Genomic DNA, 25,726 nt, shown 5'->3' on the forward strand with positions numbered 1-25,726 from the left:
CCCCGGCATCGTTTCGCGGCAAGCCCGTGGTATTTCCCCAACGTCCCGGCTCCTAAAATGTCCCCCGCCGGGGAAAGCGGCCGACTACAACTCCCGGGACGCACAGGAGAGAGGCGGTGCGGGGCTTCCCGCCCCCTCCGGGCCGCTTTGCCTGCCGGGAGTTGTAGTCTTGCCACCGGGTGCTGCCGCCCCGAGGCCGCTGGTGGGGACTCAATGTCCCAGCGCGCCCCGCGCGGCGCCGTGGCCGCGGCTGCCGGCGGAGGGGAGAGGCGGGAAAGGCGGGCGGCTGCCGTGAGGAGGCGTTGGGCCCATGTTGTGTCGGGGTACGGGGCGATTCCCTCCCCCTTCCCCGCCGTTCGCGTTGGGCCCATGTTGTGTCGGGGTACGGGGCGATTCCCTCCCCCTTCCCCGCCGTTCGCGTTGGGCCCATGTTGTGTCGGGGTACGGGGCGATTCCCTTCCCCTTCCCCGCCGTTCGCGCTGTGTGCCCGGAGGTGGCGTTGCGCCAGTGGCCTCCGTGCGCGGCCCCGAGCGGGAGTGGGGGGCGGTGGAAGGGGCGCCCCGGGCACCCCAGAAGGGTGTGGGGCTGGAGGAGGGTGTCAGCCCCCGAGGTGCAGAGGCCTGTGGGGGTGCAGGGGGGTTGTATCCAACATGATCCCGGCCCGGGGAAGGGAGCTGGGCCCCGGGCGGGCAGGCGGGACGGCTGGGGCTGTGGGCTGCACCTGGTGTTGGGCAAGACCGCGGGCTCAGTGGTTCCCCCTCCCTGGGCAGGGTGCTCCCTGGGGGTGTGAGCTCCGGGGGCTGCTGCCCTCTTTCCTGGCCCAGCAGCCGCTGTGGGCACCGTCTTGATGGACTGTGCTCTGTTTGGCTGGGGTTGCTGGCAGGCTGCTGCAGTGCTGTCCCTGTGCTGGGGACACCCTGCTCTTGGCCCTGGTGTGGAGCGACTGGAATCTCTTTTTTGTCACAGGCTGCAGGAGGACACACAGGGCCTGTTTGATAAGACCGGGATGGAAGAGTCCAATGGGAACCTTACCGTCCATAGAGACACCATCTTGTCTGAGGTGTGCTGGGATCACGTCACCATAACAAACCTGTGAGTGTTTCTGGTGTGCTGTAAGGGTCAGTATGCTTGGCTACTAATGCTGTTAAGGCTAAAACATTTACTTAGGAGCAAAATTCTTCCTTTTAGTGTAGCTGCCCTCAGATATGGTATACACCAATTCACAGTCTGTGAACGCTTATGCTGCCATCTGAAAACGGCTATTTTAGTAGTCAGTTATGCGTTTCAACATCTCTTCTAGGTTATAGTCATTACTTTTTTGTGTTATAAAACCAAGCAGAAGAAGATATGATTTTCAGATGATTGTTTCCTATTTAGGGGTTACACTGAGGGCAGCGCTTTCAAAAGCAATCATCAGATCCCTTTTGTCAAAGACAGACAGACTTTACACAGCACTTGGTCTGTTGAATACTTCAGAAGTTTCTGTATGTTTTAATGCCTCATGAAATTCTGGCCCTAACTGTGAATATGTCCATGGTCTCTTTTTTCACAGCATTTCATAGTTGCAATGCCTAACTTATTTTATATTTTCTTAGCTGCAGTTAGTACTGTTAATTTAGTAATGGTTTGCTGCACATGCATATTACGGGTCTATTTTTTTAAAACCTCTCTCTTGTTCTACAGAATAAGGTTGGCAATGTCAGTGTGGAGACTGAGTAAATATTATTAGGCTGTGTGTTGTTCTTTTGGCAAAAAACCAGGAATATCTGCAGACTTTTATACTAGCAAGAGTTTGTATCTGATTTAGAAACAGCTTTGGATGATTCAGGGGGAAGGAATTATTTTTAAAACTACATTTCCAGTGTCTTGATGGAAATGTTTGTTTTCTAGGCTGGAAGTGCTGAGATCTTTGGTGGCTTTAATTGACCCTCAGGAGGGAAGCTGACTCAGTCTCAAGAGAAAGTGAGTGACTAACAGACTCTATGTCTGTTTACTGCATCATTTCGGAAGAACCTATAATTAGGTTAGTTGAGCTTATTCTAATAATATATTAGAACTGTTTCTGTAATTCACGTTTTTGCGAGCTGAACTGAGGTGTGTGTTTGCCAGTTCTGTTTCTGATTGCCCAGCGAGCGCCAGTGTGATCATCAGCTGTCTCTGTTCTGCAAGGTTCTCTTCGAGCAGGTGGCAGACTGAATCAGATGTTCCAGCTGCTAGTGCAAGTCAGGCTTCAAATCACAGTCTTTTTATTGAGTGAAGGGCCAGCGCTAGCAGACCCTTGGCTGCAGCCTCCCCTTATTTCCGTGCAGACACATGGCAAGTACAATTAGTTTTCTTAACCCAGTAGGACTGATTTCTTGAGCTGGCTCATTTTGTGATTCCAGGAATCTAGTACTGACGTGAGAGCTTAAACCCAAGGAAGGAACGGGGCTTGTACTGTGTCACTTGAAAGCAATCCTGCAGCTGTAACCCTGATACTTTTGCGGCTTCTCTGACAGTGACCTCAGTCAGTGACAGTGTCCTTTATAATAGACAGAACATGATGATTATTGCGATAGGAGGTACAGTGGCTAATGCAACAAAGGATCGTAATAGCCAAAAGAAAGTGTGAGAGGTTAGGATGTGTTTTTGTGGGTTTATACAGTATGATAAATGCAAGGTGTAATTTGGAGAGGTCATTGCTGTCTCTTGGAAGATGTGTAAGACAGGTATGGGACATTCAGATTAGCTCAAAAACGTTATGTTCATCTTTTAGTTACTAGACCTGCTGTAACCTTTAAAGAAATTTGGTGTGCAACTTGATTTTTAATTACTTCATATTCTTGTATTGAGTCTTGTGCAAGTCTTTATTTTTAATGTGCATTGATTCCTTAGATAATGTTTTAATTTCAAATTGCCTAGTAATCCCTGAAATACAGCTGCTTGTGATATTGCAGTAATAATTACATTGCATGACACAGAATCACAGAACCACTTGGTTCTCCATTCACAGTTGAATTTTTCTGCTCCATTGTATTCTAGGCCTTAAACTTGCTGGACATTTGGAAAACCATACTTGCAGCTGTTCCTGGGCCTATGTGAGCGACCTCAGTGGAGCAACAGCTCAAAGATGGGAGATCAGGATGCAGGTGAACCCTTTCTGGGAATAGTGGCTGGTGGTGCCACAGACTATGAAGGAGTTCTGCCTTCAGACACAGTGTCACTCAGTGATTCTGATTCTGATGATTTGGGCTTAGCGGATGAAGCAGAAGTTGATACAATATCTCCAGAGGAGCCATCTGTAGATGATGGGGATCACAGATCAAGGGAGACCCCTGACTCCTCAAACAGCAGTCAAAGATCTCCTGTCCAGCCGTTCCATCTGAGGGGCATGAGTTCTACGTTCTCCCTCCGTAGCCAGAGCATTTTTGATTGCCTGGAAGAGGCAGCCAAGTTATCTGTGCCCTCAATGCCTGAAGATAATGTTGTTGATGGAAGGTTTAAGCGTCCGTTGCCTCCAGCCACAGGGTCAAGTAACATGGTTCCAGAAAGCCTGGGCAAGCAGGCCAAGCCAGTGCACGCTCCCAAAACTACTCCTGCAGTGCCTGACTACGTTGCACACCCAGAGCGCTGGACCAAATATAGCCTGGATGGAGTTTCAGAATCTAGTGACAAGACTAACAGAGCAGTGGCCATGGAATTTCTAGAGGGTTTGAAGAAAAGAGGGGAGGAACAAAGCTCAGCTGCCCAACATAGCTACACCCCATACTTCAACCAGGACCCTTCCAGCTGTGGAGCTGGGAGGATTGTCTTCACCAAACCTACAAAAAGGGGTGTTGATGGACTGGAAAAGAAAACATCAGCATGGGAGGATGACAAGAAACATGTGACAGCAGATCCGAAAGGAAAACCTCTTAAGAAGACTGATGACTTGAGGGAAGAGGATAAGATAGAACTGGGGCACTTAAATAGTGCAAGTGGAAAGGCAACAGAAGAGGACGAGTGCTTGACGGCGGGGGACCTGAATACAGACGATAAGCTTAGTGCAAGGTTTAGTAGTGCAGGTGAAGAGCCACGGGTGGAAACAGTTGGATTCCATTGCAGTAAGAAGAAAAATAGGAAAAATTTCCGACCTAAAGTAGATGATGAAGGGGAGGAAGAAGAATCCTAAAGGCTGGAGCGCATTGGAGACAATCCAAGGACTTGTACCATCTTTGGATATGTTTGGTTTTTTTCTCTCTTTTTTTTTTCTGGTCTGGAAACCATGTGGTACCTTTTTGTCTAATGGTTTGCATTGTAGCCATCAAGAACATTTTATGTTGTTAGAAATTAAGCTACCTAAAATACACTCCAGACTCTTTGTTCGTGAGAAGTCTGTGGGCACAGGATAGTTGCACTCTGGCAGGGGAGAAGAAAGTGCGCTTTCTTTGCTCGAGCTGCAACCAGGAGCTTCCTCTGGAGCTGAAGTAGCCCTGAGGGCCAAAGACAAAGATGTATTAGCTAAAAGACTGCAAGGCTTCCTACTAACGCCCAAATTTAGAGCAGTTCCCAAATCCTATAGATTGTTGGAACAAGGATGATGAGCTCATTATGCAGAGATTTTTAAACAATGAAAATCAAGCCTAGTCTTTCACTAGATGTGATTTCTCCTGGCTCTGTCCCAGGGAGGAAGACTTTTTTAAAAATAGATAGACATATCCTTCTCTCATTGCCATTGAGAGTGAAAGCACAATGATGCTAAATCATGAGTTTAGAGGGACCAGGTGGGAGCTAGCAAAACTAATATTTTTTTTTAGGTGGGCTTAATATTTACCTTATTTTGTGTTACATGACAAAAATTTAAAAAAAAACAGTGTTTCCTGTGGAGAGGTACCACTCTGGATACATCCTGGTGAAGACACCTTCAGGATGGCATCAGCAGAGTCCCACCATGTTCAGTGTAGATCAGAATTTGCAACAGCTTCAGTTGTCAAGTTGGGCAGCAGCTTTTCCTCATACTGGTAGGCTGTGATGTGATGATTCCGGGCCTGTATATTTATGTGTCCTTTCCAGGTGGCACTGCTTCCACATTGGTTCTGTGTGTGGATTTGGTGGGAATGAGAGGATTTACACCAGAACTGGGTATTTTTTTTGTTGTTTGGGATTCAATAAACTTTCAGTTGTAGCTTGGTTTCTTCATCTCTTTGAACCCTGCTGATTAGTGCAGTGATAAGAGTTTTAACAAATACTCAGTTTATTTGATTTGAGAATTGTCTTGAAAATCTTCTAGAATGTTACTCTAAGCTTACCCTCTGGTAACTTGTTCCTCAAGTCTTATATTTTAGATTCTAAAATGCACATTTTTTAACATTTTCAGTCATTTTATACTATATAGAGAATCACCTCATAGGATGAATCACCTCATAGGATGAATCACATTGTAATGTATGTCAAATATAGTAGTTCTTCACACAGAATGTTAATAAATTTTACAAATAAGGTTAAAAGAAAGGCTATATGATTTGAAACTCAAATTAGTTCAGGTCAGTTTGGACTGACATTTTTTTTGGCAGTTTTCTAAATAAACCAAGCCCAATGTTAGTATTATAACCGTGTAGTGAAAGAATACTTCTTTAAAATTTGCACTTCTTCCTGCTAGACTGTGCTTGCTCAAACCCTGACAGATATTTGAGGAGGTTACTTCTTCTCTGAAGGTGTCAGCACCTTATCAATAATTGACTGGTAGGAGCAAATCATTTGAGTCTTTGTGTTTGAACAGATGAATCATTTGGCAGCAGAAGCAGAAAACAATGTAAAATGAATACGATTGCTCCATCTTTTGAAATTCACCTTTTAAATTTTAAAAGCTGAATGTATTTTCTTGTGAGTATACAGTTCAATGCACATTAATTAATGGGTCATTGCTAAATAAATCAGTTGATCCAGTGCATGTGAGTAGGACATAACAGTTCCGAATAGCTAGATTTTGGTTTCCAGTGGATAATTAGTGTGCCATTTCAGAATGGAAGCTGCTGCCAAGAGCAGAACATGCTGGTTGTATGATATGCATTATTTCCTAACAAAGAATGTAGAATGTTACTGGTTTGTAACTGCTGCTTGTCTGGGGTAAAGAACAGCAAGGACAGTACCAAAATCCCATGACTGTTAATGGGGTCACTGAGGTCTGGGGCACAGCTGAATAAACTGGGCAATTGGCTATTTTTATGAGGACATCATAACAAGATTATTAATAAAAGACTCATATCAGAAAAGTATTTTTCTCATATCTGAGATTTCTTATTTTCTGCCTCTGGTAACAGAGAAAGTGTTTGCACAACCAACACTTACATTGCATAGAAGTGGTGTTATATGCATGAGGAAATTAAGTTTATTTGAAGCTTATCGGTGTAAGAAAGACCACAACCCAACATTTCTCCCTTCTGTTTATATTATTCCAAAGAAATTTACTTTTAAAGCATGATAGTAATATTCATTTTATTGGTGCATCTTTTAATACAAAATTTTATTAAAGCATCTAACTTTTGTATGCTACAAATGTATGTGCCAGTTGAAGTAATCAAAAAATGACGGTTTGAATTCTTAGTTTGTAGAATAATTGTTGCTACGCATTCTTGCTTTAAAATCCCTAAGTGATTCTTTTTTTTCCTGACGTTTGAGAGAGAAAAGCAAAATGCAATCAGAAAACTGCTAAGGTGTAGAAAGGTGTTCTATGTGGCATGACACACAAAGCTTCCTTTAACAGCAGCAAGCTGGCCGCAGTTGTGTGGGGGTTGGTGTGACTGCAGGAGGGTCACCTCTGTTGTGTTTGGAAAGCCGCTGCAAGGCACTGCACACTTGAGGACCATGCCATGAGATTCCAGTTTCTGGGTCTGAGTGAGGAGCCCTCAAGAAGGAATACCAGCAAAGGAACAACACTTCACCGAAGGCAGTGTGAGAAGATGATGGTAAGTGCAATCATTTGAGGGTTTTAAGAACTCCAGGAACTGTATGGATTGTAATAGTTCAGTATTCCAGGCCCTTTCCTGTGGAAACTATTTCTTGATTTCCTTTCCAAGCAACTCAGAAATATGAGCTTGCTTTCTTGGCCAAGGAAGCGGCTTGTTTTTAAGTGCATAAATGATCACCCTTCTAAAGGGAGACTCCCTTGAACAGAGAAATGTGGAAATGAGCAATGTGATGTTGGACTGAGGGTGTGGTATTTGGAGAACGGAAGGCAGGTTGTAATTTCTAAAGGTGGTAGAGTCGCCCTGGAGAAGAAAGTTTTTAGTGTGATTTGTGGAATGGAGTTTTGGACAAGGGACCAAACAATATAAGAGCAGGAGGGAAGAAAGCCCAAGAAATTGAAGGAGGAAGACCAAGAAATCTCAGTAGTGTCAGGCATTGACAGTGCTTGGTATAAAGGCTTTTGTGAGATTAGGATTTTATTTCTATAGTAGTTCAGTAGGACAAAAGGTTTAATCTGAAGAAATGAGAGTGTAATTTAATTATCAATGAATGTGATGTCACTCTTGGACTGATCTGCACACTCTTCTTCTTTTCTTCCTGGCAAAGGCGTGTCTGTGTTTGCATTCATCACACCTAATAGGATTGTAAAAGCCATGTGCTTGTTTAAAAGCCTTAGGACAATGGGCACATCATAGTAATTACCTAAGAAACTTTAAAAAGTTGAAAATAATCCATGGTAAAAAGATACTGTAGATTCTACTACTTTGCATTTGCTCAGTAAATGACAGAAACAGGTTTCTTCCTTATTTTTCCAACTATTTAAGTTTCTGATTTTTATGCAATTACAGTTATTAAAACATCTGGGGAACATGCTACAGGATGCTTTTTTTACTGGAATGTTGATAATGAAGGAATTTACGTATGTGTTTTATAAGCTTCTACCAGAATTACGTCAACTTTGAGGTTAGTTTGAGTCTGAGTGATCTGAGGTCCTGTCATATCACAAGTTTGCTGAGTTTGCAGCTACTTCTTTTTCCCATATAGTATATATGTGTTCAGTTTATGGGTTTTGGAGATATTTTTATGCAATAGATAGTAATAGGTAGATATTGAGATAGATCATTAAGAAGAAGATCCAAAATCTTTATTGTGTTGGATATCCTGTGGTGGCTGACAAATAATCTGTTTCTGTCTCTGATGTTTTAAATGCCAAACGGGGGAGCCCTGGGACACAGGACAAGATTTTTAACTGACGTAAATAGTTTCAGCTCTGTAGGCAAATGAGCTGTGTTGATTAAAACAAAGTAGGAGGTTTGCTCAATTTTTTTTTTAAATGACTTGTTATCCATAATAAATGTTTTGCTAATACTTTGGTAGTTCTATCTCATTGACTCAAGAAACCACCAAGACACAATCATTTTAAGAAATGCTGCTTACATCCTTAAAAGGTTGGGTGAGATCATTCTAACCCACACTAAGTGCTAGTTCTTTCCATAAGCCTTTTAAATATACTTCACAAAAGGTATTTTTTTCATTCTGAAGTATGAATATTCTGTTCCTTGTTTATATTCCCATTATCTCTAGGTATATTCCTCTGCACCTCCTTCACCTCCCTATGTGGTTCTTTTCCAATCTTTTTTTTTCCTTGCGTTTTTTGACTAAATTGTTCAGCCGTATGAATTAGCATTTCTATTATTGTTTTCAATACTCACATGAATAGTTTGAAGCTGGTTGGTTACACAAGAGGTTGGTTTGGGTTAGAACTTCTGCCATTGAGGAGATAACAGCTGTACAGTAGCAAATCTACAAAATATGTAGTGATTTCTTCATCAGCTAATTTTTGCAGTGCTCTACCCATTCTTAAATTTGCAGGAAAGATAATCTAGGCAGCACACTGAAGCAGCGTCAGAAATACCACTTTTTCTCTTACTTTTTTAGAAATAGTTGAACTGTCTTAGAGGAAGTTATATATTAAAGGAAGAGGAAAATTTGTATTAAATACCTAATATTGCATTATCTCAAGCTGGCACAAACTTGTTAAAGCATTTCTTGTGTGTTCCTGTTGGACCTGTATTTGGTGTCAACATTGTTCATTGAATAGCATGACTTTTTTTTCAGGAAGCCATAAAATGGATAAGAAAGGAGAGGGAAACTGCAATGGCACTATTTAGATAAGGAACTTTCAGTGAGGTCAAAATTACACTGGAGAGTTCTAGGCACAAAGAAAACAATAACTGTTGTGCTATGTAGCACATGGTAATGCTGAGCATTTTCAGACTGTTTAAAAAATGTTTGTTTATATTTCAAGGTTTTGTCATCAAAAGCTCATGATACAATTTCCTTCTATTATTTATGCTTCACATTTGTATGTTAGACACTCCCTTTGAGAAGCTGGTATCTGGTATCTAAGAAAATTAGAAAAGCTGATGTCCAAGAAGATTAGTCTAGGTCACATCAGCCAGAATATGGGTATAATATATTCCAAGTGGTCGGTTTTAAAGAAAGAAAAGGTTGGGTGAAGGAAAGGATTGGAGAGGGGGAAATGAAGCATTTCCTTAATGAAGGAAATAAACACTTGTCAAGTAGACTAGCAAAATGAGGAAGAAATGATGTATTCTTTCTACTGGAGGTCAGGAATGTTTCTTTACATACGTATATCACCAGAGAGAAAACAATAAGGAAAGTGAAATAATACCGCAGATCCGTTTATCCTTCCCTTAATCCCTAAAGAGGGTCTGCCAAACCACCATTAAATGAGAGAAACATGGGAGAAACAAGCTAATATAAATGCATATAAAAATACTACTTACCTGGGCTTCCATAACTTTAAATCGCTTTTCTTGTTCTTTCAATCCACTAAAATATTTGGACAAATTATCCACCCTGTGGAAACAAAGCAGACACACTGAGCAAAAAAAAAACAAAAGGAAAGGCCTCAGAAGAAATCCTAAAACACAACACATCACTTGCTAGAGCTATGACCCCTCACTTGCAGTTCTGTGCTGCTGAGACATCCCAGAGCCCCCTAAAAGTTTTGTCCTTTTGAGGTGTCCCTGCAAGTATTTATCAAACATAACAGCATTTCTGGGACTCTCACACACTTGTTGCCCAGGGACTCGGGATAAACTCTCACAGGTATCAGCAGCTGTTCAGCTCCTGGCAAGGGCCACTCAGCCCCAGCTGCTGTGGAAATGAAGGACAGCAGAAAGGAGCCTTAGGTCCAGCTCTGTCCCTCCAGCCACTAATGTCACATCTGTACCAAATGTAGACTGATCCTGGGAGATGAGCCACTTAAAACTTAGATGAGGTTTCATTTTTGGAAACTAGTTTGACATTTAAATCCCTTTTTCTACGCAGTCCAAAGTGGCTGTGCAGAGAATTTCCATATAGTGCCTCCAATCTGATGTATTGTCTGCATGCTTTCTGCATCCTTTACCTCTTCTGCCATCAGTTCCTTATTCTTAGCATCCGATTCTGTGTAGGCTTCTCCAATCCCTCTCTGCTTTTTCCTAACTGCTGTTTCAGACTTTCTTCTAACAGGTTAAGTTCTGTTCAGGTCTATGTGAAAAAACTGCTGCTGGATGGGTCTAATGCATTTTGGGTCTGGTTCAATGCAAAGTTCAAAGAATCACTTTCTGAGGGTGTCATAAGCTTTGAAATACACACTGCTCCCGCCTAAGAGCAAAAATAAAAAGCCATGGGTATAGGGGTGTTCATCTAGACCTCTTCCAGTCTCTGGCTCTGCTGTACCAGAAATACTGTTAGGCCAGACTAATCCTGACTCTTCCTTTCCAAGCAGTAGCTTCATCTACAATGTAACACCTTGAAAGCTTTTTAGGTGCAAAGCTAGAAAGAATATAATTGTGTCCTTTATTTGGAAGCATTTGTACACGTATATATTGCTTGATCTCAGCAACTGAGCTCTCATTCCTACGGTTTGTCAGTGATCTGCTTATGAGAATAAAGTTAGTGCCAACAGAATAATTTTAAATTATTATGAATTAAGAGTTTATGTAGATTAGAAGAGTATTTTCCAGGAACATACTCAAGTACGCTGTTCTGGGCTCCAGCCATTCTGTGAGTTAGACAGATGGGAGTTTTGTTTTGAAGGACAGCACAGAAAGAAAATGGCGCAAGAACATATCCATGGAACTTTCTAATGATAATAGTCAGTTATATCATAAGAGGCAACAGCTGAAACTGGTGAGAAAAGCTTCTTTAAAGAAGGCTTTGCTGTCTAGCTTTCAGTTTTGCCTTAGATGTTTGTTTTCCCTGCATTATAACTATTTTCTGTATCATTTAAAGACACAAAGTAAACATTTACTCATTCAGAATAAACCTCTGAGTAATAACTTAGCACTTTCTAAATTATTTCTTTAGAATGCTAAACCAATTTAAGTGGTATTCCTAGTGGGAAAATAGAGAAGTATTTAAATGGAGACTTAATTAAATACAATTTTAGAGACAATATCATTAATTTCTTGTGGAAAACTGTAGTTTCATAGCATAAAGCCATAAATAGTTGTTCTTCTGCATCTGTGGGCTGGAGGTAATTCAAGATATCCTAAACTTCCATTCAAAAGTCTAATTCAAAAGTCTACATTTTATTCTTACAGGGATGGAAGGACATGCACTGCACTGTAGGAAAGGAACTATTCTTCCACCATTTCTCTATGAGAATTATTGTCAATGACCTTGACTGCAGATTTGGCTGGAGTTTACAGCCCTGTAATTGTACATCAAGAATGCCAAAATCTCTTCTAATACTGTAGTGATGTTGACTTCTCACATTTTTCACAGACTGCATACTGTCTAACTGCATTCTTGTTGGACTCTTCATATAAGCTTTAGAAGCACCTGAATGTTTATCTCATGCAAAGCTGAAGACTTGGAACGTACAACTATTGTGGGTCAGAATAACATACTTATTAGACGTGGCCTTCAGCCTTTCTTCATTGCTTTCCTTCCTTTCTTGTTCAAGGTTTCCAAGATATTTTTCTTTTTGCATGAGCTCCCATGTTATGATTTTTTGATCGAGCCCAACTGGAAGATCTCTTTCTATAGGAGAAAAAAAAAAAAGAAATTAAGAATTATATTTTACTTCCTTTTCTCTTGTACTAGTAGTGGAAGGCTGCTATGCTAAAGCTAAATCGAGTCTTGCCATTGCAGGAGTGTCATGTTATGAAAATGCAGTATAAAATAAGTATTTTCTCCTTTTTTTCTTGTGATGGAAGGCAGATCTTTTTGGCAGTTGGATATGAGTTTTCTAAAGAACAGCATGGACCAGTATCTGTCGTTCCATTTAAACTCATTTACAATCTGCCTGGACTTACGACATATTTTAGCCCCAAATTGTTTAACGAGCAGAGCTTTATGTTCAGATGTGGTTTATCATCTAATCTTTTTTTATTAGGACAATCAAAAACAGGAGGAAAACCTGAAAAAATTCCTTCACCTTGAAATATAAAGCTTGTTGTTGTCAAGTGTCACAGCCAACAACAGACCTCAATTCCACAGACATATTTTGAATGTAACATGCTAGTTTTGTATCTTCCTGAAAACTGGTAAAAGGGCACACTTGGCTGCATGCTCCCAACACTGCTGCATCTATAACCTGAGCAGGCAGGTACTTGTTTGCTTAGGGGAAAAGAAAAAATTTTTAAAAATTAAGAATCTTGGGCAGTATGCTTTAATATCCAGGTCCATTATGCTTTAATAGCCCATTATTGGCCTGTGCATGAGGAGTAAATAGGTTTATTATCAGACACTATTAAACTAGATGGGCCAAGTTTGAAATCACTATAGAAAGCCCTCAAATGTCTTCTGTAATTAGCTGAACTTCATCTGCTTTTTTACCAGTAACTTTTAAGGGACCACCATTTTTCTAAGTGTGCTCGCTCTCTTTCCATCTCTGTACTAGGGAATTCCGCTGATCCTAGTAGATTTTTAGACTTGGCATATGTTTTTAGAGTTGTCTGTACTTAATAATTACTAAAATTCAGGAGAAAATGAAATAACTAGTCATTATTCATTAAACCTATCCATTGTTGTGTGGTCAGGAATCAAACCCCTTTAACCAGTTTTATATTGACACCTTGGTTGTAGTAACTATGGTGCATAAAGAAATGCATTGTGGGAAACGCTATATAGTACAGGATACATTATAAGCCTTAATTTTTCATTTGTACTCTCCTGGCACTCTTTGTCAAAAATAAATTGTGCTTCTTGGCTTAAGGAAATCTTAATTGCTCTTCTGCTTTGCGTATGCAGAATGTTCTAGGGGAGTGTCAGGGTCTCCAGTTGCTGGATGCTTGTTAACAACTCACCCAGATGTTCTTTTTTATGTTCCATTTTGTTGAAGATTCTTCTGACAACCAGAGTTATGTGGTTAATAATGATAAATGGTGGTGCTAAGGCAGGCCGGCCATGATATTCAACAATCAGGTTGTAGCGCTGAATTTTCCAGAAAATGTCTGCGTTGCCCTGAACAACTTGAAAAGTGTAACTGTAATTGGGGGGGAAAAAAAGTATATAACTGTTTCTACCTCAACAAGCTAAAGCTTATTATTACAAATTTTAGTCCCACATTTACTTTAAAAAAGGAACAGCAAGTTCAGCAAGTAGTGTTAATTTAAAGTTTATGCAAATTCTTAGATATTAAAATAATTGCAGTTGCAGTCCTCAAACGTTAAAAAATACATTAGGGTTTTTTTTAAAAGAAAAGTAATTCCATTTCACTCAGGCAAGATCAGCAGACATGCCATGTCATTTCTCCAACCAAATGAATCATTATTAGCTGTGGTGACATCAAGCATTTCTCCTATCTGCAGATTATCCAGTGTTAAGTCTGCCAAGTTTACAGCTGCTTTGCACCTGCAGACTTGTGCTGCAGCACAGCCAGGGATCCGGATCCTCCTATGCATGTTTAATTGAATTTTAGCAGTAAAAGAGGCTTCTTGTCTTTAATGGGGCTAGAGTAAGGATGAGGAGAACTTAGGAACTATATAATCACAGAAGCTTATCTATTTATCTATCTATCTATCTCTCCCCAAATAATATTAATTAGGAAAATTACTAGTGTATTCAAAAGGAACAGCCAACAGCAATGTAGTAAATGTGGGCATTCAGTTTCACCTTTGCAGCCTCCGTCTTGATTCCTACAGAAATTGCTCTTACCTGAACATAGCAATCAGGAGATTCATGAGGAGAACATTTGTGACCAGTAGGAAGATGACCAACAGAAGTATGACAAGCCAGTTGGCATAGCTGTTGGGACACGACGGTGAGTTCTCCTGCAGAATCTGCAGCGGATTAAACGTGCAGTTCCTGGGATACATTCGTGATGCTGCAAAGGAAGACAGAGAAATAATAGTTTTGACAAATCTTACTGCCACGTGCATTTCTTAGAGTGGAGACAAAAGCTTTGCATTTGGGTGAGCAGAATCTCTGGCTTTCAACAAAGAATGGCAAGAATTACAAATTATTCCTGAGGTCTGAAGTGCTGCATTTCATAGCTATTACAATGCAAATAAAAATTGAATTAGTATCTCTAAACATGTATTTTTTTAAGAACTAGTGACATGGATGGATGTGTATATTTAGTACCTTTCATGTTAAGATACAAATCAAGGACAATCATGATGTTAATTACAAAAATGAGATTTAATCTTGGCTGCATACAAACAGCAGCATAATCTTGTTCTGAATATTTTACAAACATGAAAAGCTTAAACCCAATATTGTGGTAGTATTTTTATGCAGTCCAGCAGGACCGTAAATACAGGTCTCAAACCTATAAGGACAGTTCTTTGACTGCTTGAGCTTCTGAGCTTGCTCTTGCAGTTGAAAGATCATTATGTGAATTAATATCCAATGTCTTTAATTTTGTGAAAGCGTAACATGCCATGTACATGAAGAGATGTTGCTTTAATATGCGAGAAGTTTGCAACTTTAGGAGAATGCACACCTCCAATAGCTGTCACAACAGGCTTTTTAGTAACATTCAGCAAAGGGGGATTGTATTGCAAAAGCTGTATCCTTTATAGGTTAGTTTCGAGTTCCCAAAGTCAATCTGCCCTTGAGTATATAGCAGTTGTGTTTCCCCACATAATTGTGCCTTTGCAGTCCTCACGCTTGTAGTTTTTTCCACACTGTCATGCATAACCCCACAACCATATTCCTTAGAGCATGCACTTAAGTCAAAGTTCACCACAGCTGGGACTGCTTTCACCAAGTGCATTATGTTATATTTATCTTCACTGAATTTTATTTGATGATTTAGCACTCATGAGGGTCCTCTGCAACTCTTTGGTGTCAGCTTTAGTTTTTACTACCCAGTAATGTGGTTTTGTCAGCAAATTTTGTCCTCCTTATTACCCATCTCCTTTTCTGTGTGTTTCATAAAGATGTTAAACAGAATAAGCCCCAGAGGGCCCAAGGACAAATGACTCCCTTCTGGAAGTTACCTGTGTAATTAATTCTTTTTTTCTCTATATTTTAAGCAGATATTTATCCTTTGGAGTCTCGATAGAGAGAAACATATTTCTAGGGGATGTTACATCTGACCTGTTTCCAAATGAGATGAATCCTATTCCAGAAATACTTTTTTCTCTCCAATTACTTTAATGGAAATAAGAGTGTCTGGTTGTGCTGTGCATGCTTACACTATGGACATTTAAGGTTAACTGAGATAAATCACACCCCTACTCTCTTGTCTCATTCAGACTTTTTTGGCTTTTCTAAGGCATATGCTTTTTCTTATTAAGCAGAGTGAACTTGAAAGAATGTTTACTGGTTTGCATCGGCCTATGGGATTTTTTTGGTTACATCCATATTTCCTCAAGCTTGGATCCTACTTCGATATTGCCACTGACATTTAGCACTGTTATTTTGGCTAATGCTGTGGCATTACTTCCAACTTCTCTGGGAGATAACCTGTATTTTACCTTCTTACCTATCAGAAATGCTGCCTTCTGAACCTTTATGTCCAAGTATTTCCATGTGTTGTGATTATTTTTATGTTGTTTTGTTTGAAATATCGCACATATGCAATTACTAGCTTTATTTGATTTGGGTAGCTTTACCTCCAGAGTCAATACAAACTCTCTAGAGGAATATTTATTCTAAAACATAAGTGTTTGCTTATGGGCAGAGCTGTACTCCTTTAACACTCTCACATTAAACTACTGCCAAAATGTATGGAGGTGCTATTATTTCAGTTTACACAGGGTTATCTGGGTCTAGGTTCAACTGGACAGAAATGGATTGAAGTGAAAGAAGGTATGCCAGCCTTTAAAACTGCAAATCCTTGTGTGAATATTTCAGACAGCTTGTCTAAATACGGCCAGCCCTTATGCTCTAATGTAATTCCATGCTGCACGTTATCTCTTTGCAAATACACTATTTATATCATGGTAATGTGAAAGCTTTGGCCTGAAGGACAAAAAAAAAGAGACAATACTGGGAAGGAATTCCAGGCTCTAATCGGAAGTGTGCATTCAAAAATGGCCAAGTTAGGGCGGAAAGAAATTTCCTCACTGTCTATTTCATCCAGTGGAATCTGGCCAAATATTTGAAGGTAGGGACGATAAAGCACCCTTCTGAATATCCATTCCACTCGGCTGTCATCGGGATGAAGCAGAGCTTGAGTTGTCACACCGTAGGCAATAAGCCACACGCTCAAGAAAAACAGAAAGAAGAAAACATCCTTCATCTAAAAAAGAGAGGGAGAGGGGAGAAAAGGAGGAGAGGTGACTGTAATAATATAATCAGAGAACAGCAGTCTTTCTATATGAAAATGGCCTAAATAATTCTGTTTCTTTACAAGCTTGTTTAGGCTAAAGGAGGTGGAATAGGACACTGTTCCATGCACAGAATTCCTCTCTTGACCTTGCTGTTATCATATTGCTCTTGGCCTGTAATCAGCATTTTTCTTTGACAGCTCGTTTAGATAAAGACATGTTTTAACACTATACTCTTCGTTTGCTGTTTTTCTTTGACAGCTTGCTTAGATAAAGACATGTTTTAAATTAAAACCGTGCTTTTCAATCATCTAACATTTAAAAATGAAACACATTTTACCTTTTAAGTGAATCTCATTATAAATTTAAAATCCAGATTTTTGGTGAGATCTCGCTACTATCAACTGCTTTACTGTGAATTACAAGAGTTCTGCTGCAGCAGTGAATCCTGGCAACAGCCAGTGCTCACTGATGAATTACTGAACACTGGTACAGCAGACACTGCAGGATCAGGTAGCTTCTGTCTTGGGTTTTCAAGCTAAGTAATGCATCTGAGGGACTGTTTTCAGAACTTCCTGCTTTTAAACATTGTGTTTCTCTACAGAAGCAGAAGTAATTGAATCCTAAAACACTTACTTAAAAAAAAAAATGGTCTAATAAGTATTTCAAGTGCAATATTTTTTCCCTAGTGGAAGAGGAACACTTCATCCTCTTCCCATCTAATCTGACAGAGTTCATTAGGGACTGTAGATACATTTCAATTAGATTACTGGATTCTGCAGTTACCCGTGCTTTTGGGTAACAGACCTGCAGACATTTCAGACCTCCAGGAGATTACTTGGAGTTCTCTTAAGAAAAAAGGTATCTAAGCTAGGCAAGATATAGCTTATGTCTCTCTGACTTTCACCAATCTGTTTTATTTTCTGGATGATTTAAAATTCAGCAATGCTGCAGGACTGTAAGTGTGATGTAGTTAAGAGAGAGCAGTGGTGTTGTTCTGGCATTGAACTCCCATTTTAGCGGCTACCAGACTTGTTTCAGCAATTCTGCAGCACAATTGAAAAGGAGAAAGACGATTAGAGAATCTTGGATTGCTTCTCTGTTTAAGTAAGGGAAATGATCTTGCTTGAGCCCATTTGATGAACTTTTCAAGAAGGTATCATTGACTGAAATAACTTTCACTGTTCTTTCATTTGTTGTAAGGTTCAACATTGAACTAGTAAAGGTAAGGCATTGGGCTGGCTTGGATGGGGGGAAGATGAAGGGTTCCATTTTATGGTTTTGTCTAGACTGCTGTTAATGTTCCCATTTGCATCTTCTTAATCTCTGTGTTATCTCATATGGCTTCAGCTGCCAGCACAGTAGACACATCACCATACCTGTTCCAGGCCCTGGTTTAGTTTGGTATGTAGTAAGGAAGGGTTAGGAACTGGAGATCTGACTTGTACTCTTACAGTAAAAGTCTACTAATGCTGCAAGCTAGATAATGTTCAAGAACAAATATTTACTTGCCATTTACCTTTTTGCTACTCCAAGCAAATGTCATGTTAGAGTTCCAGTTATTGCATTTGTAGACAAATCCAAATAGTTGGTAGTTATGTTTATTCAATATATAGGCTTGTTTAGACTGTAGGGCTTTTACTGAGCTCTGTTGTGAGTCACAAATCAAATATTTGTAGATTCTATAATAGCACTTACAATTAGACGAACTCCAATTAATCAGTTACCATGAGCTAATTGGCCTAGAGGATTAACATGCCTAAATAAAAAGCTACTTCAACATACCCAAGCACAGTAACTGTATTCCTAATGTCTCATTTCCTGACGGAGAGCGGTAATAAATAAAAATCTTTTATCAACATTTTCCAACATATGCTCACAAAGTATTAATATGTTTTCATTGTAACTTGGAGTTACAAAATACAAGAATAACTCCTGTGGGAAACTTGCAATTATCCTTTTTTTCCAGAATTTTATTTTCACACTACTTGCGAATAACAATCTCTTTCCCCAAGCGGAGCAGAGTCATTCAGTAAGTGCCGTGCCCTTCTGTAAATGGCCTGTCATCTGTCTGAGGTCTGTGCTCTGAATGCACACAGCTTATAAAGCAGGAGGAACAGCAGTAAGTCAAAGACACTCCACTCTTCATTTGCCAGATCTGAGGATAAATGATTAGGTAAGGTAGAAGGATTAGTAAATTGTGACTAACTTATTATACTACAGAGCTCTTTGGAAGGATCTGTTTCAAACTTATTTCATCTAATGCTCATGATAAAGAAGGGAATGTATTTAAAATGACAAGCCTTAAAAATAAAACAATAAAGAGAAGATTTTATACTCTCAGTTTTTAAGAAAGCCCGAGTATTTGCCTGAGAGAGACTGAGCACTCACCATCCTTTCCACAATGATGATCTTTGGTCCAAGTTGTTTGTGAATTGCAAAAATATGTATAAGTCTAAGTGTAAACACCATAAAATCAATGGCAAGTATTGTACGGCCAGCTTGAAAAGTCGAGTTCAGCATCCTGCAGAACATAAAAAATGAAATATCAGATCTCAGCAAGTACTTGGGAGAAGCATTTTCTCAAATATTATGCTCAGTTTTCAGGCATAGCCTAGTTAGGAAAAGGCAAGTGCTTCAGAGCTGTGGTTGCATAAGCAGGTAAGAGCAGTGTAACATAATGTCTGTACATTCATGCGAAATAGCTGGAAGATGGGGGGACAATTCTCTGTCTGGGCTTCAGTGAGGTTTTGCTTTTTTTTTTTTAATAAAAATATTATACATTGACTAAAAGTGATTGGCAAAAACAAACAAAAAGCAAAGCTTCCCTGTATATGTGTTTGAATATACCAACATGTATTTTTTTTGGTCTCTGGAGCAACTTCTGTGTTTCCACAGAATTTGAGAGGCTTTTATTGCAGAAACATGTTTCAAAGCTTGTAAAAGTAAATGTCATAGCCTCTCCTTTCGTGCCCATGAGACTCTTCTGTCAGCTGACATACATAGCCCCTGCTACTGATGCTGACCACATCACAGGGAACAGATACATACCTGCAGGTTACCCCAATTATGAAAAGGAAGATGGTCACCATATCACATTTATTCCAGTTATCCTCCACATATAGTTTAAATTTTTTCATTAAATTTGTGTCTTCATCTGTATAGAAACTCTGAAAAAGAGAAATAATCATCAATATTGTTCTGTTTCCAGTTTCACTATTTAATTGTGAGTTTTAATGTAATACCTGTTCCTTTTTTCTCTTTCATTGCAAAGAACAAAACCAAATTGCTAGTGCATTAGGGGAAAAAAGCTTGAAAACATAAGCTCTGATTACTGTCTTAAAATCCAAAAATTGGATGAAAAAGAAAAAAATCAAATATTTTTATTCTTGTGGTATTAACCTTAAGCATTTTTGAGGCCTGATTTATAATTTTGTCAGCATTCAGACTGTTAAACAATACAATAGCTTCCAGTCAAAATTCAGTTTCTATACATTTCTGTCTAAATACCAGGAACAGTGTGGCTTTTGTATACTGGAATTGTCAGTGAGTGCACATTTGATGATCTCAGCAAAGAGTTGGGTTTCTTAATTGGGTTTTAGCCTGGCACTCTTCATGTTTTACAGGTTTATAATGAAATGTACTTTGATCCAAATATTTTCCATGACCTCCTCTGGTTATAGCCTTCCTGCATAATTTCAAATAAATTGTAACAAACTGAGATCCCCTGCACTGTCCCTATTTCTTAAATAATGAACACCTATTTGTTCTTCCAGAGTAAATGTTTACAACTGCTTTTTCATGTCTAAAGAGGACAGCTTTATGCAGTTGGCAACACACTAGCACCATTGTTCACACATGATCTCAGTTGTTGAGCTGAGGACATTCCAAAACCAGTAACTTGGAGAGTAATGGATAAGTGGGGGCGGGGGTATTGTCGGTTTGTTTTGTTTTTTAAGAAAAGCAAACCAAAAAGATATCTACTCATGTTTTGAGCTGAGAAGCATTTTAGGAAAAACACAAATAATCTGATTCATTTACTCTTTTTTTTAAACGATCCCCAGCAGGGAAGAATATTTTTAAAAGATGTAGAGTTGTCTGATGTGTTTCCAGGTGTAGAATGTAACTTCCAATTTACATTATTTGTAGAGGGAGGACCTAGTTCTGGGGAGTGAAATGAGAGAGATACTTTGCAAAGTAAAGGACACCTGAATCTTAGCTGCCCCCCTGACTTGGCTACAGCAGGATGGAAAAACGAGGTGAAGCTCCAGGTTTATATGGTGGAGAAAGAGCTTGCTCTAGGAGAGAGAGGTGGAGTGTTCTGGATAAGGTAAGTTCTATATTGCTCTTCTGTGCAAAACTGTACTGACACTTGAAAGCTTGTACAGTTATATAGATTGTAAATCTATTCAAAATATTGTCTTAAGTTTTACTGTGTTATTACTGAGGTGTTGTACATGACTGACCTGTCGGATTTCTTCCAAGACCAAGGTAAAAACCCAGAAGTAAAGTATAATTTCTTTAGCAGATGGACCCTCAGGTGGAGGTGGTTTAAAGTCCAGTAAAAGGACATAAGTAAATAGAAACAGAAAAGCAAAGTACATTATAACATTCCCCATAAATACAGTTACAGGGGCACTCCAGAATTTTCTCCACCGAGTAAACATGAATGTCGCCCACGCTGTTTTTTCAGAAGGGTTCTGCTTTTCCAATTTACCATTTCCTCTGCAAAACAAAATGAATATAGTCTTGGTGATTATTTTCTAAAATTAGTCCATAGGAATAGACTCAGTGTTATTCTATATCAATCTTCTTGTAAGACTGTAACAGGCAGAAGCTGGGCATAGCAAGGAGGAAGGCTGTAGAAGTCAGTGACCACATTAACATAGCAGTAATATTTCAAGTCAAAAAGAAGATTTTGAAAAGCAAAGTCATATCAGACTTAAATGCATGTTCTTGTGATTTCAGTTTTGTTACATTAATTTAATTTGTAACTTCAATGTGTTCCTGCACATAGTACAAACACTATGCCAACACACAAGGAGAGCCGGAAGTGGGCTAATTGCTCTTCATTGTTCTAAATAATGGGAAAGTAAATCAAATGGCCAATGCAGTTTTTTAATCAGCTGTTAATTATTTTGGGTCTAAAAATTTCTAATTATGCTTTTATGCAAAAATTCTTGTTGTTGCTGTGACTTTAAACAATTCCTCTTTTTGACCCAGTCTCAAAAGTGCTGGATCATAGTAAGTGTGTGTTTCTTGCTGAAGCCTGAGAGAACTACTGAAGGAATTCTTCAGCCCTTTACGCAAGTGTAAGCACTGGCATCTTGCCCTTTATGATTAAATTAAATTGCAGAAAAAGTAATATAGAAGCCTTTTAGCAAAAAACAGTTGGCCTCATACATTATTTATTATTTGACTATTGTGGAATTATGCAAGTATTTTGGTAACTGAAGGGAAATTTGACCTTTACTTCTACAGTTGTTTTGCTGTGTTTTGGAACATGAAGTGCTATCTATTGGCAATGGAAACTATTCTCTGCAGAAAACGCAAGTTGCCTGAATTTGATAGCAATCTGATCTTAGTGTGGAGCTTTGTTTCCACATAAATTGCACTCCTGTGTAAGCTAGGGATGTTATTGGATCTTTAATTTCGTGATTCTGACACTGAGAGGTGTGATCTCTAAGGAAGGATGTGCACACTAGGGTATGTTTTTAAATTTCACCTCATAAACAATGACTCTCCACTGGTGTTACCTTCCCCTGACATTCTCACTAATTATTAAATACATTTGTTACAAGGAAAAGTTTCTTCTCACAGCCAGTCTTTTCTATGTGCCCGATTCTGTAATACCTCTCAATTTATGACATCATAAGATACATTCCCATGGTAACAGGCTAATAAAATAAACAGATAATTGCAGCTTTACCGTAAGATGCTGAAATAGATCTGGGAGAAGAGAGCCTTTTTGTTAAAATAAATTGCTAAGATAATAGCAACTGGAATGCACAATGTAATGACGAAACCACACTTCACTTGGGATATGGAAGTGCTTTATGACATTGCTTACAAATAGCTCTCAAGAGGTAGATGCTTTTACACCTATTTTATAGGTTAGGGAGGGAGAGAGAAGAATGAATTATTTTCTCCAATATACTGGCAGTTAAATGTCAGAGGTAAAACCAGAACCTAATAACTCTGACTTGGTCCAGCACTGCATACTGCAGATGATGCTTCCTCACCACTGTTGTTCATATATTCCTGAAGTTCTCTTCAGATCCTTGAAAAGCATATGCTCAACACAAGTGGCTGTTTAGCACTGTTTAGCCATTAAGAGGACTTTGTGCTAATCAAAAGTCTTTCTATCCTGACTTAAGTCCTCGTGGTCTCCCAGGGTTTGATGATGAGTATGTGGCAGAGGTATGGGATGGGATTCAGAAGTTCTGAATCGCAGATGCATGCATGACCACGAGCAACTGACAAAATCTTTGTGTTCAGTTACATGTTTGTGTAACAGTCCCTCTTTGTCATAAGTTTGTTGTTGTACTTCAGGTTCCTCAGGGCCCATCTTTTAAAACGTAAATGACGAGCACTAGTATGGTGGGAAGCTGACTTAATATAAAATTCCCAGGTATTGACGTTTGCAAGTACTTCTATTGCTGCCTTTGTGGGAAAGTATGTAGTGATGCACTCAAATAACGTAAGGTTTTGCTGAGAACCTTCTTTCTGCTCCGCTCGGTAATCTGATAGGGGCTTAGTTTTGAAATCCAATGTGTATCAGGCATCATGAGCTGAAGGGTATCTCAGGAAATGCTTCCGATCCTCCAGGTATTAAGCAGATTCCTTGTTCTGGAGAAACTACCTGCTCAGAACAAGTAAAGCTGTGTCTCCTTTTAACAGTGATATATCCCATTTATTTTTTGTATTCCTTTTAGAGAGCAACAACAGCAGTAATCAGAGGGCACAGCAGTTTCTGAGGAGTAATGACTTTGGTTGTCCTTCAGCTGCCCCTTAGATTATTAGCTGGTCACTAATCCACAAGAAGTGTCTGTTCTTTGATTGTTGTTGCGAAAGTTGTATTAACTAATGGTTTTAAACTTACCTGTCTTCTTCCTTGGAAAGAAAGAGAGTCCTCTCTGTAGCTAAACTGTCCGGCTCTCTAAATGGCTCTGGCTCATTCTTTGATTGTTTTTCCTCACTGTAAGGAAATAAACTCATCAGTTGAAAGACGATGATTAAGCAATTTTTCACTACTAAATTTGCATTCAAACAGAACTGCTAGCATGTACTTATCTTGGACTTGCTCCATGGAGAAGCTACCAAATAACGTGTAATCCTTACCTCTGCAAATTCTGTTTATTTGTAAGGAGGAGGCTGAAGTCACCCACACGATTTAGAGAAGTGATAATTGCCATGGTTCACAAAAATGGAGCAGGAGGCTCAGTTTCCTCAAATTACTTAAGATTTGACCAAAACCAAACCCCTTAGTCCTAGAAGACAATACCCAATGTTCTGTTCCTGGTTACTCTTAGTAGAAATTAAGAGAGGAAATGCCAGAAACAGTAGGCAACATGATGCCAACTCTTGCATTTTCAGGGAGAGGAGGCAAAAAAATGTCCTCAACAGAACAAATTAGAAAAGGCTTACTTTGTTTATGAATCATAATTTAAACCTTTCCATGAAAACTTTGCCCAAATTTCACATCAAATGACTTGAATTTGTGAATTTGGCTGCCACTATGGCAAGAAGGTCATCTTTGGCGATACTGGCAGAAGGAAAGTCTTAAGTCAGCAGTGCCAAACACGTGCTCCTATGCATTTTAAGTAGTTCAACCGTTCAAAACCATATATTTCATAATAGCATGTCATTCCATAATGCCAGTTCTGATGATTTGTATATGAGTCTCACAATATTGGGAGGTTTTCTTAAAGTTTCAGTTTCTGTGTTGTTATCACTGCCTGAGTATCTTGGCCTCCCCTCCCTTTTTTTAAGAAAGCCTGAGATTCTAGCCATCTTCAATGTAACAAAATGCTGAAAATGACCAACTCCAAAGCTATGCCTGCATAAGATTAACAAAGAGATCTCATAAGACATTGAATCTGAAAATCTTAATTGATTTCATGTCAGTCCTGTGTTTTTAAGTTTGACTTATGGTTATTGAGGCTTGTGGCTGATAAAACTGCTTTGTGATGGCTGTTATTCTAGATAAGATATTGAGGTTTGAACAAGGCATCTCCAAATCTAGAAATAGATGGTGCTATACCTGGAGATATTCTACGTATTACTATGTAGAATCTGGAGCTGCCAGAATTCCAACAGTCTTTTCTGTGGACTGTGCAAAATAGAACTGATCTATGTGAAACCACGGCATTGATCTTTTAAGTGTTAGAATAGGCACTAGCACAGGATACACAAATCACTCAGTACCCTAGAAAACTTATTTGCAGTCCTTCTGTTGACACTTAGAGGCAGTATTACAGTGAGAAATTTTGAGTCTGGATATTTTTAATGGCTCATTTTTCATCTCTTACTTATCTCTTGCACCCAAATACTTATGTTTATACCTGAATGATATTAAATTTGTGTAGATTAGGAAAGGACACCAGAATCCACAGATTAACTTCAGAATTTGTGTACTTGTAGACATGTCTCCCCACCATATTCTTGTCAGGAAGGCCTGAAAGTCAAGAAAACAAGAGATGGCTTTAACATCTCAAAAACATACATGCAGATGAAGTGCACCTATCTTCTGTGGCTTCTAAGACAGTGAAAGCTCTGAAAACCTAAGGAGCAGGCACATCTTCAGAGAAGACAGGTGCTCTGCGCGTCCCTCTGCAGATGTTGTTGAGTATGCAGAGTTACGAAGAGGACGGTGGAAAGAAGAGCAAGTCAAATGGGGTTAAGCAATATCTATAGTACTAAGAAAGTGCAAGTCAGGCACTGGGAGCTAAAAGCACCATCACTCTTAATTTAGCTTTGTGTATGTGGACAGAACTCGGGTTGTGAGAGCAAAGCTGAACAGTAATTTGATTTAACTTTTATCAGTGAGCTCTTCCTTGAAT

At 39.4% G+C, this 25,726-nt stretch overlaps 2 protein-coding genes across 5 annotated transcripts in view; one reads left to right on the top strand and one right to left on the bottom strand.

Annotated features, from left to right (window-relative positions):
- The first annotated feature begins 282 nt into the window (after window positions 1–282).
- TSSC4 (tumor suppressing subtransferable candidate 4) lies at window positions 283–5,315 on the top strand. 4 transcript variants are annotated; one of them, XM_080345208.1, is made up of 4 exons: window positions 283–382; window positions 967–1,092; window positions 1,891–1,962; window positions 3,022–5,315. In XM_080345208.1, exon 4 carries the CDS (start codon window positions 3,110–3,112, stop codon window positions 4,148–4,150), a length of 1,041 nt encoding a protein of 346 aa, XP_080201334.1. In that variant the 5' UTR covers window positions 283–382; window positions 967–1,092; window positions 1,891–1,962; window positions 3,022–3,109; the 3' UTR covers window positions 4,151–5,315. The 4 variants fall into 4 exon arrangements, with proteins under 4 accessions (XP_080201334.1, XP_080201333.1, XP_080201335.1 ...); XM_080345207.1 differs by lacking the exon at window positions 1,891–1,962; XM_080345209.1 differs by lacking the exons at window positions 283–382; window positions 1,891–1,962 and adding an exon at window positions 418–441.
- A 2,144-nt stretch (window positions 5,316–7,459) lies between these two features.
- Window positions 7,460–25,726, bottom strand: part of TRPM5 (transient receptor potential cation channel subfamily M member 5) — a gene marked incomplete at both ends in the record, with an annotated part of 39,408 nt that continues 21,141 nt past the window's right edge. Inside the window, 12 exons of the mRNA XM_080345601.1 lie at window positions 7,460–7,557; window positions 8,637–8,727; window positions 9,735–9,807; window positions 11,850–11,982; window positions 13,251–13,429; window positions 14,101–14,269; window positions 16,462–16,636; window positions 19,056–19,188; window positions 19,716–19,834; window positions 21,131–21,389; window positions 23,767–23,862; window positions 25,229–25,341. Coding sequence (XP_080201727.1) covers window positions 7,460–7,557; window positions 8,637–8,727; window positions 9,735–9,807; window positions 11,850–11,982; window positions 13,251–13,429; window positions 14,101–14,269; window positions 16,462–16,636; window positions 19,056–19,188; window positions 19,716–19,834; window positions 21,131–21,389; window positions 23,767–23,862; window positions 25,229–25,341 — 1,638 coding nt within the window. The remainder of the gene's footprint in view (window positions 7,558–8,636; window positions 8,728–9,734; window positions 9,808–11,849; window positions 11,983–13,250; window positions 13,430–14,100; window positions 14,270–16,461; window positions 16,637–19,055; window positions 19,189–19,715; window positions 19,835–21,130; window positions 21,390–23,766; window positions 23,863–25,228; window positions 25,342–25,726) is intronic.

This window comes from Nesoenas mayeri (assembly GCF_963082525.1).
Source record: "Nesoenas mayeri genome assembly, chromosome: 5".
NCBI classification, from domain to species: Eukaryota; Metazoa; Chordata; class Aves; order Columbiformes; family Columbidae; genus Nesoenas; species Nesoenas mayeri.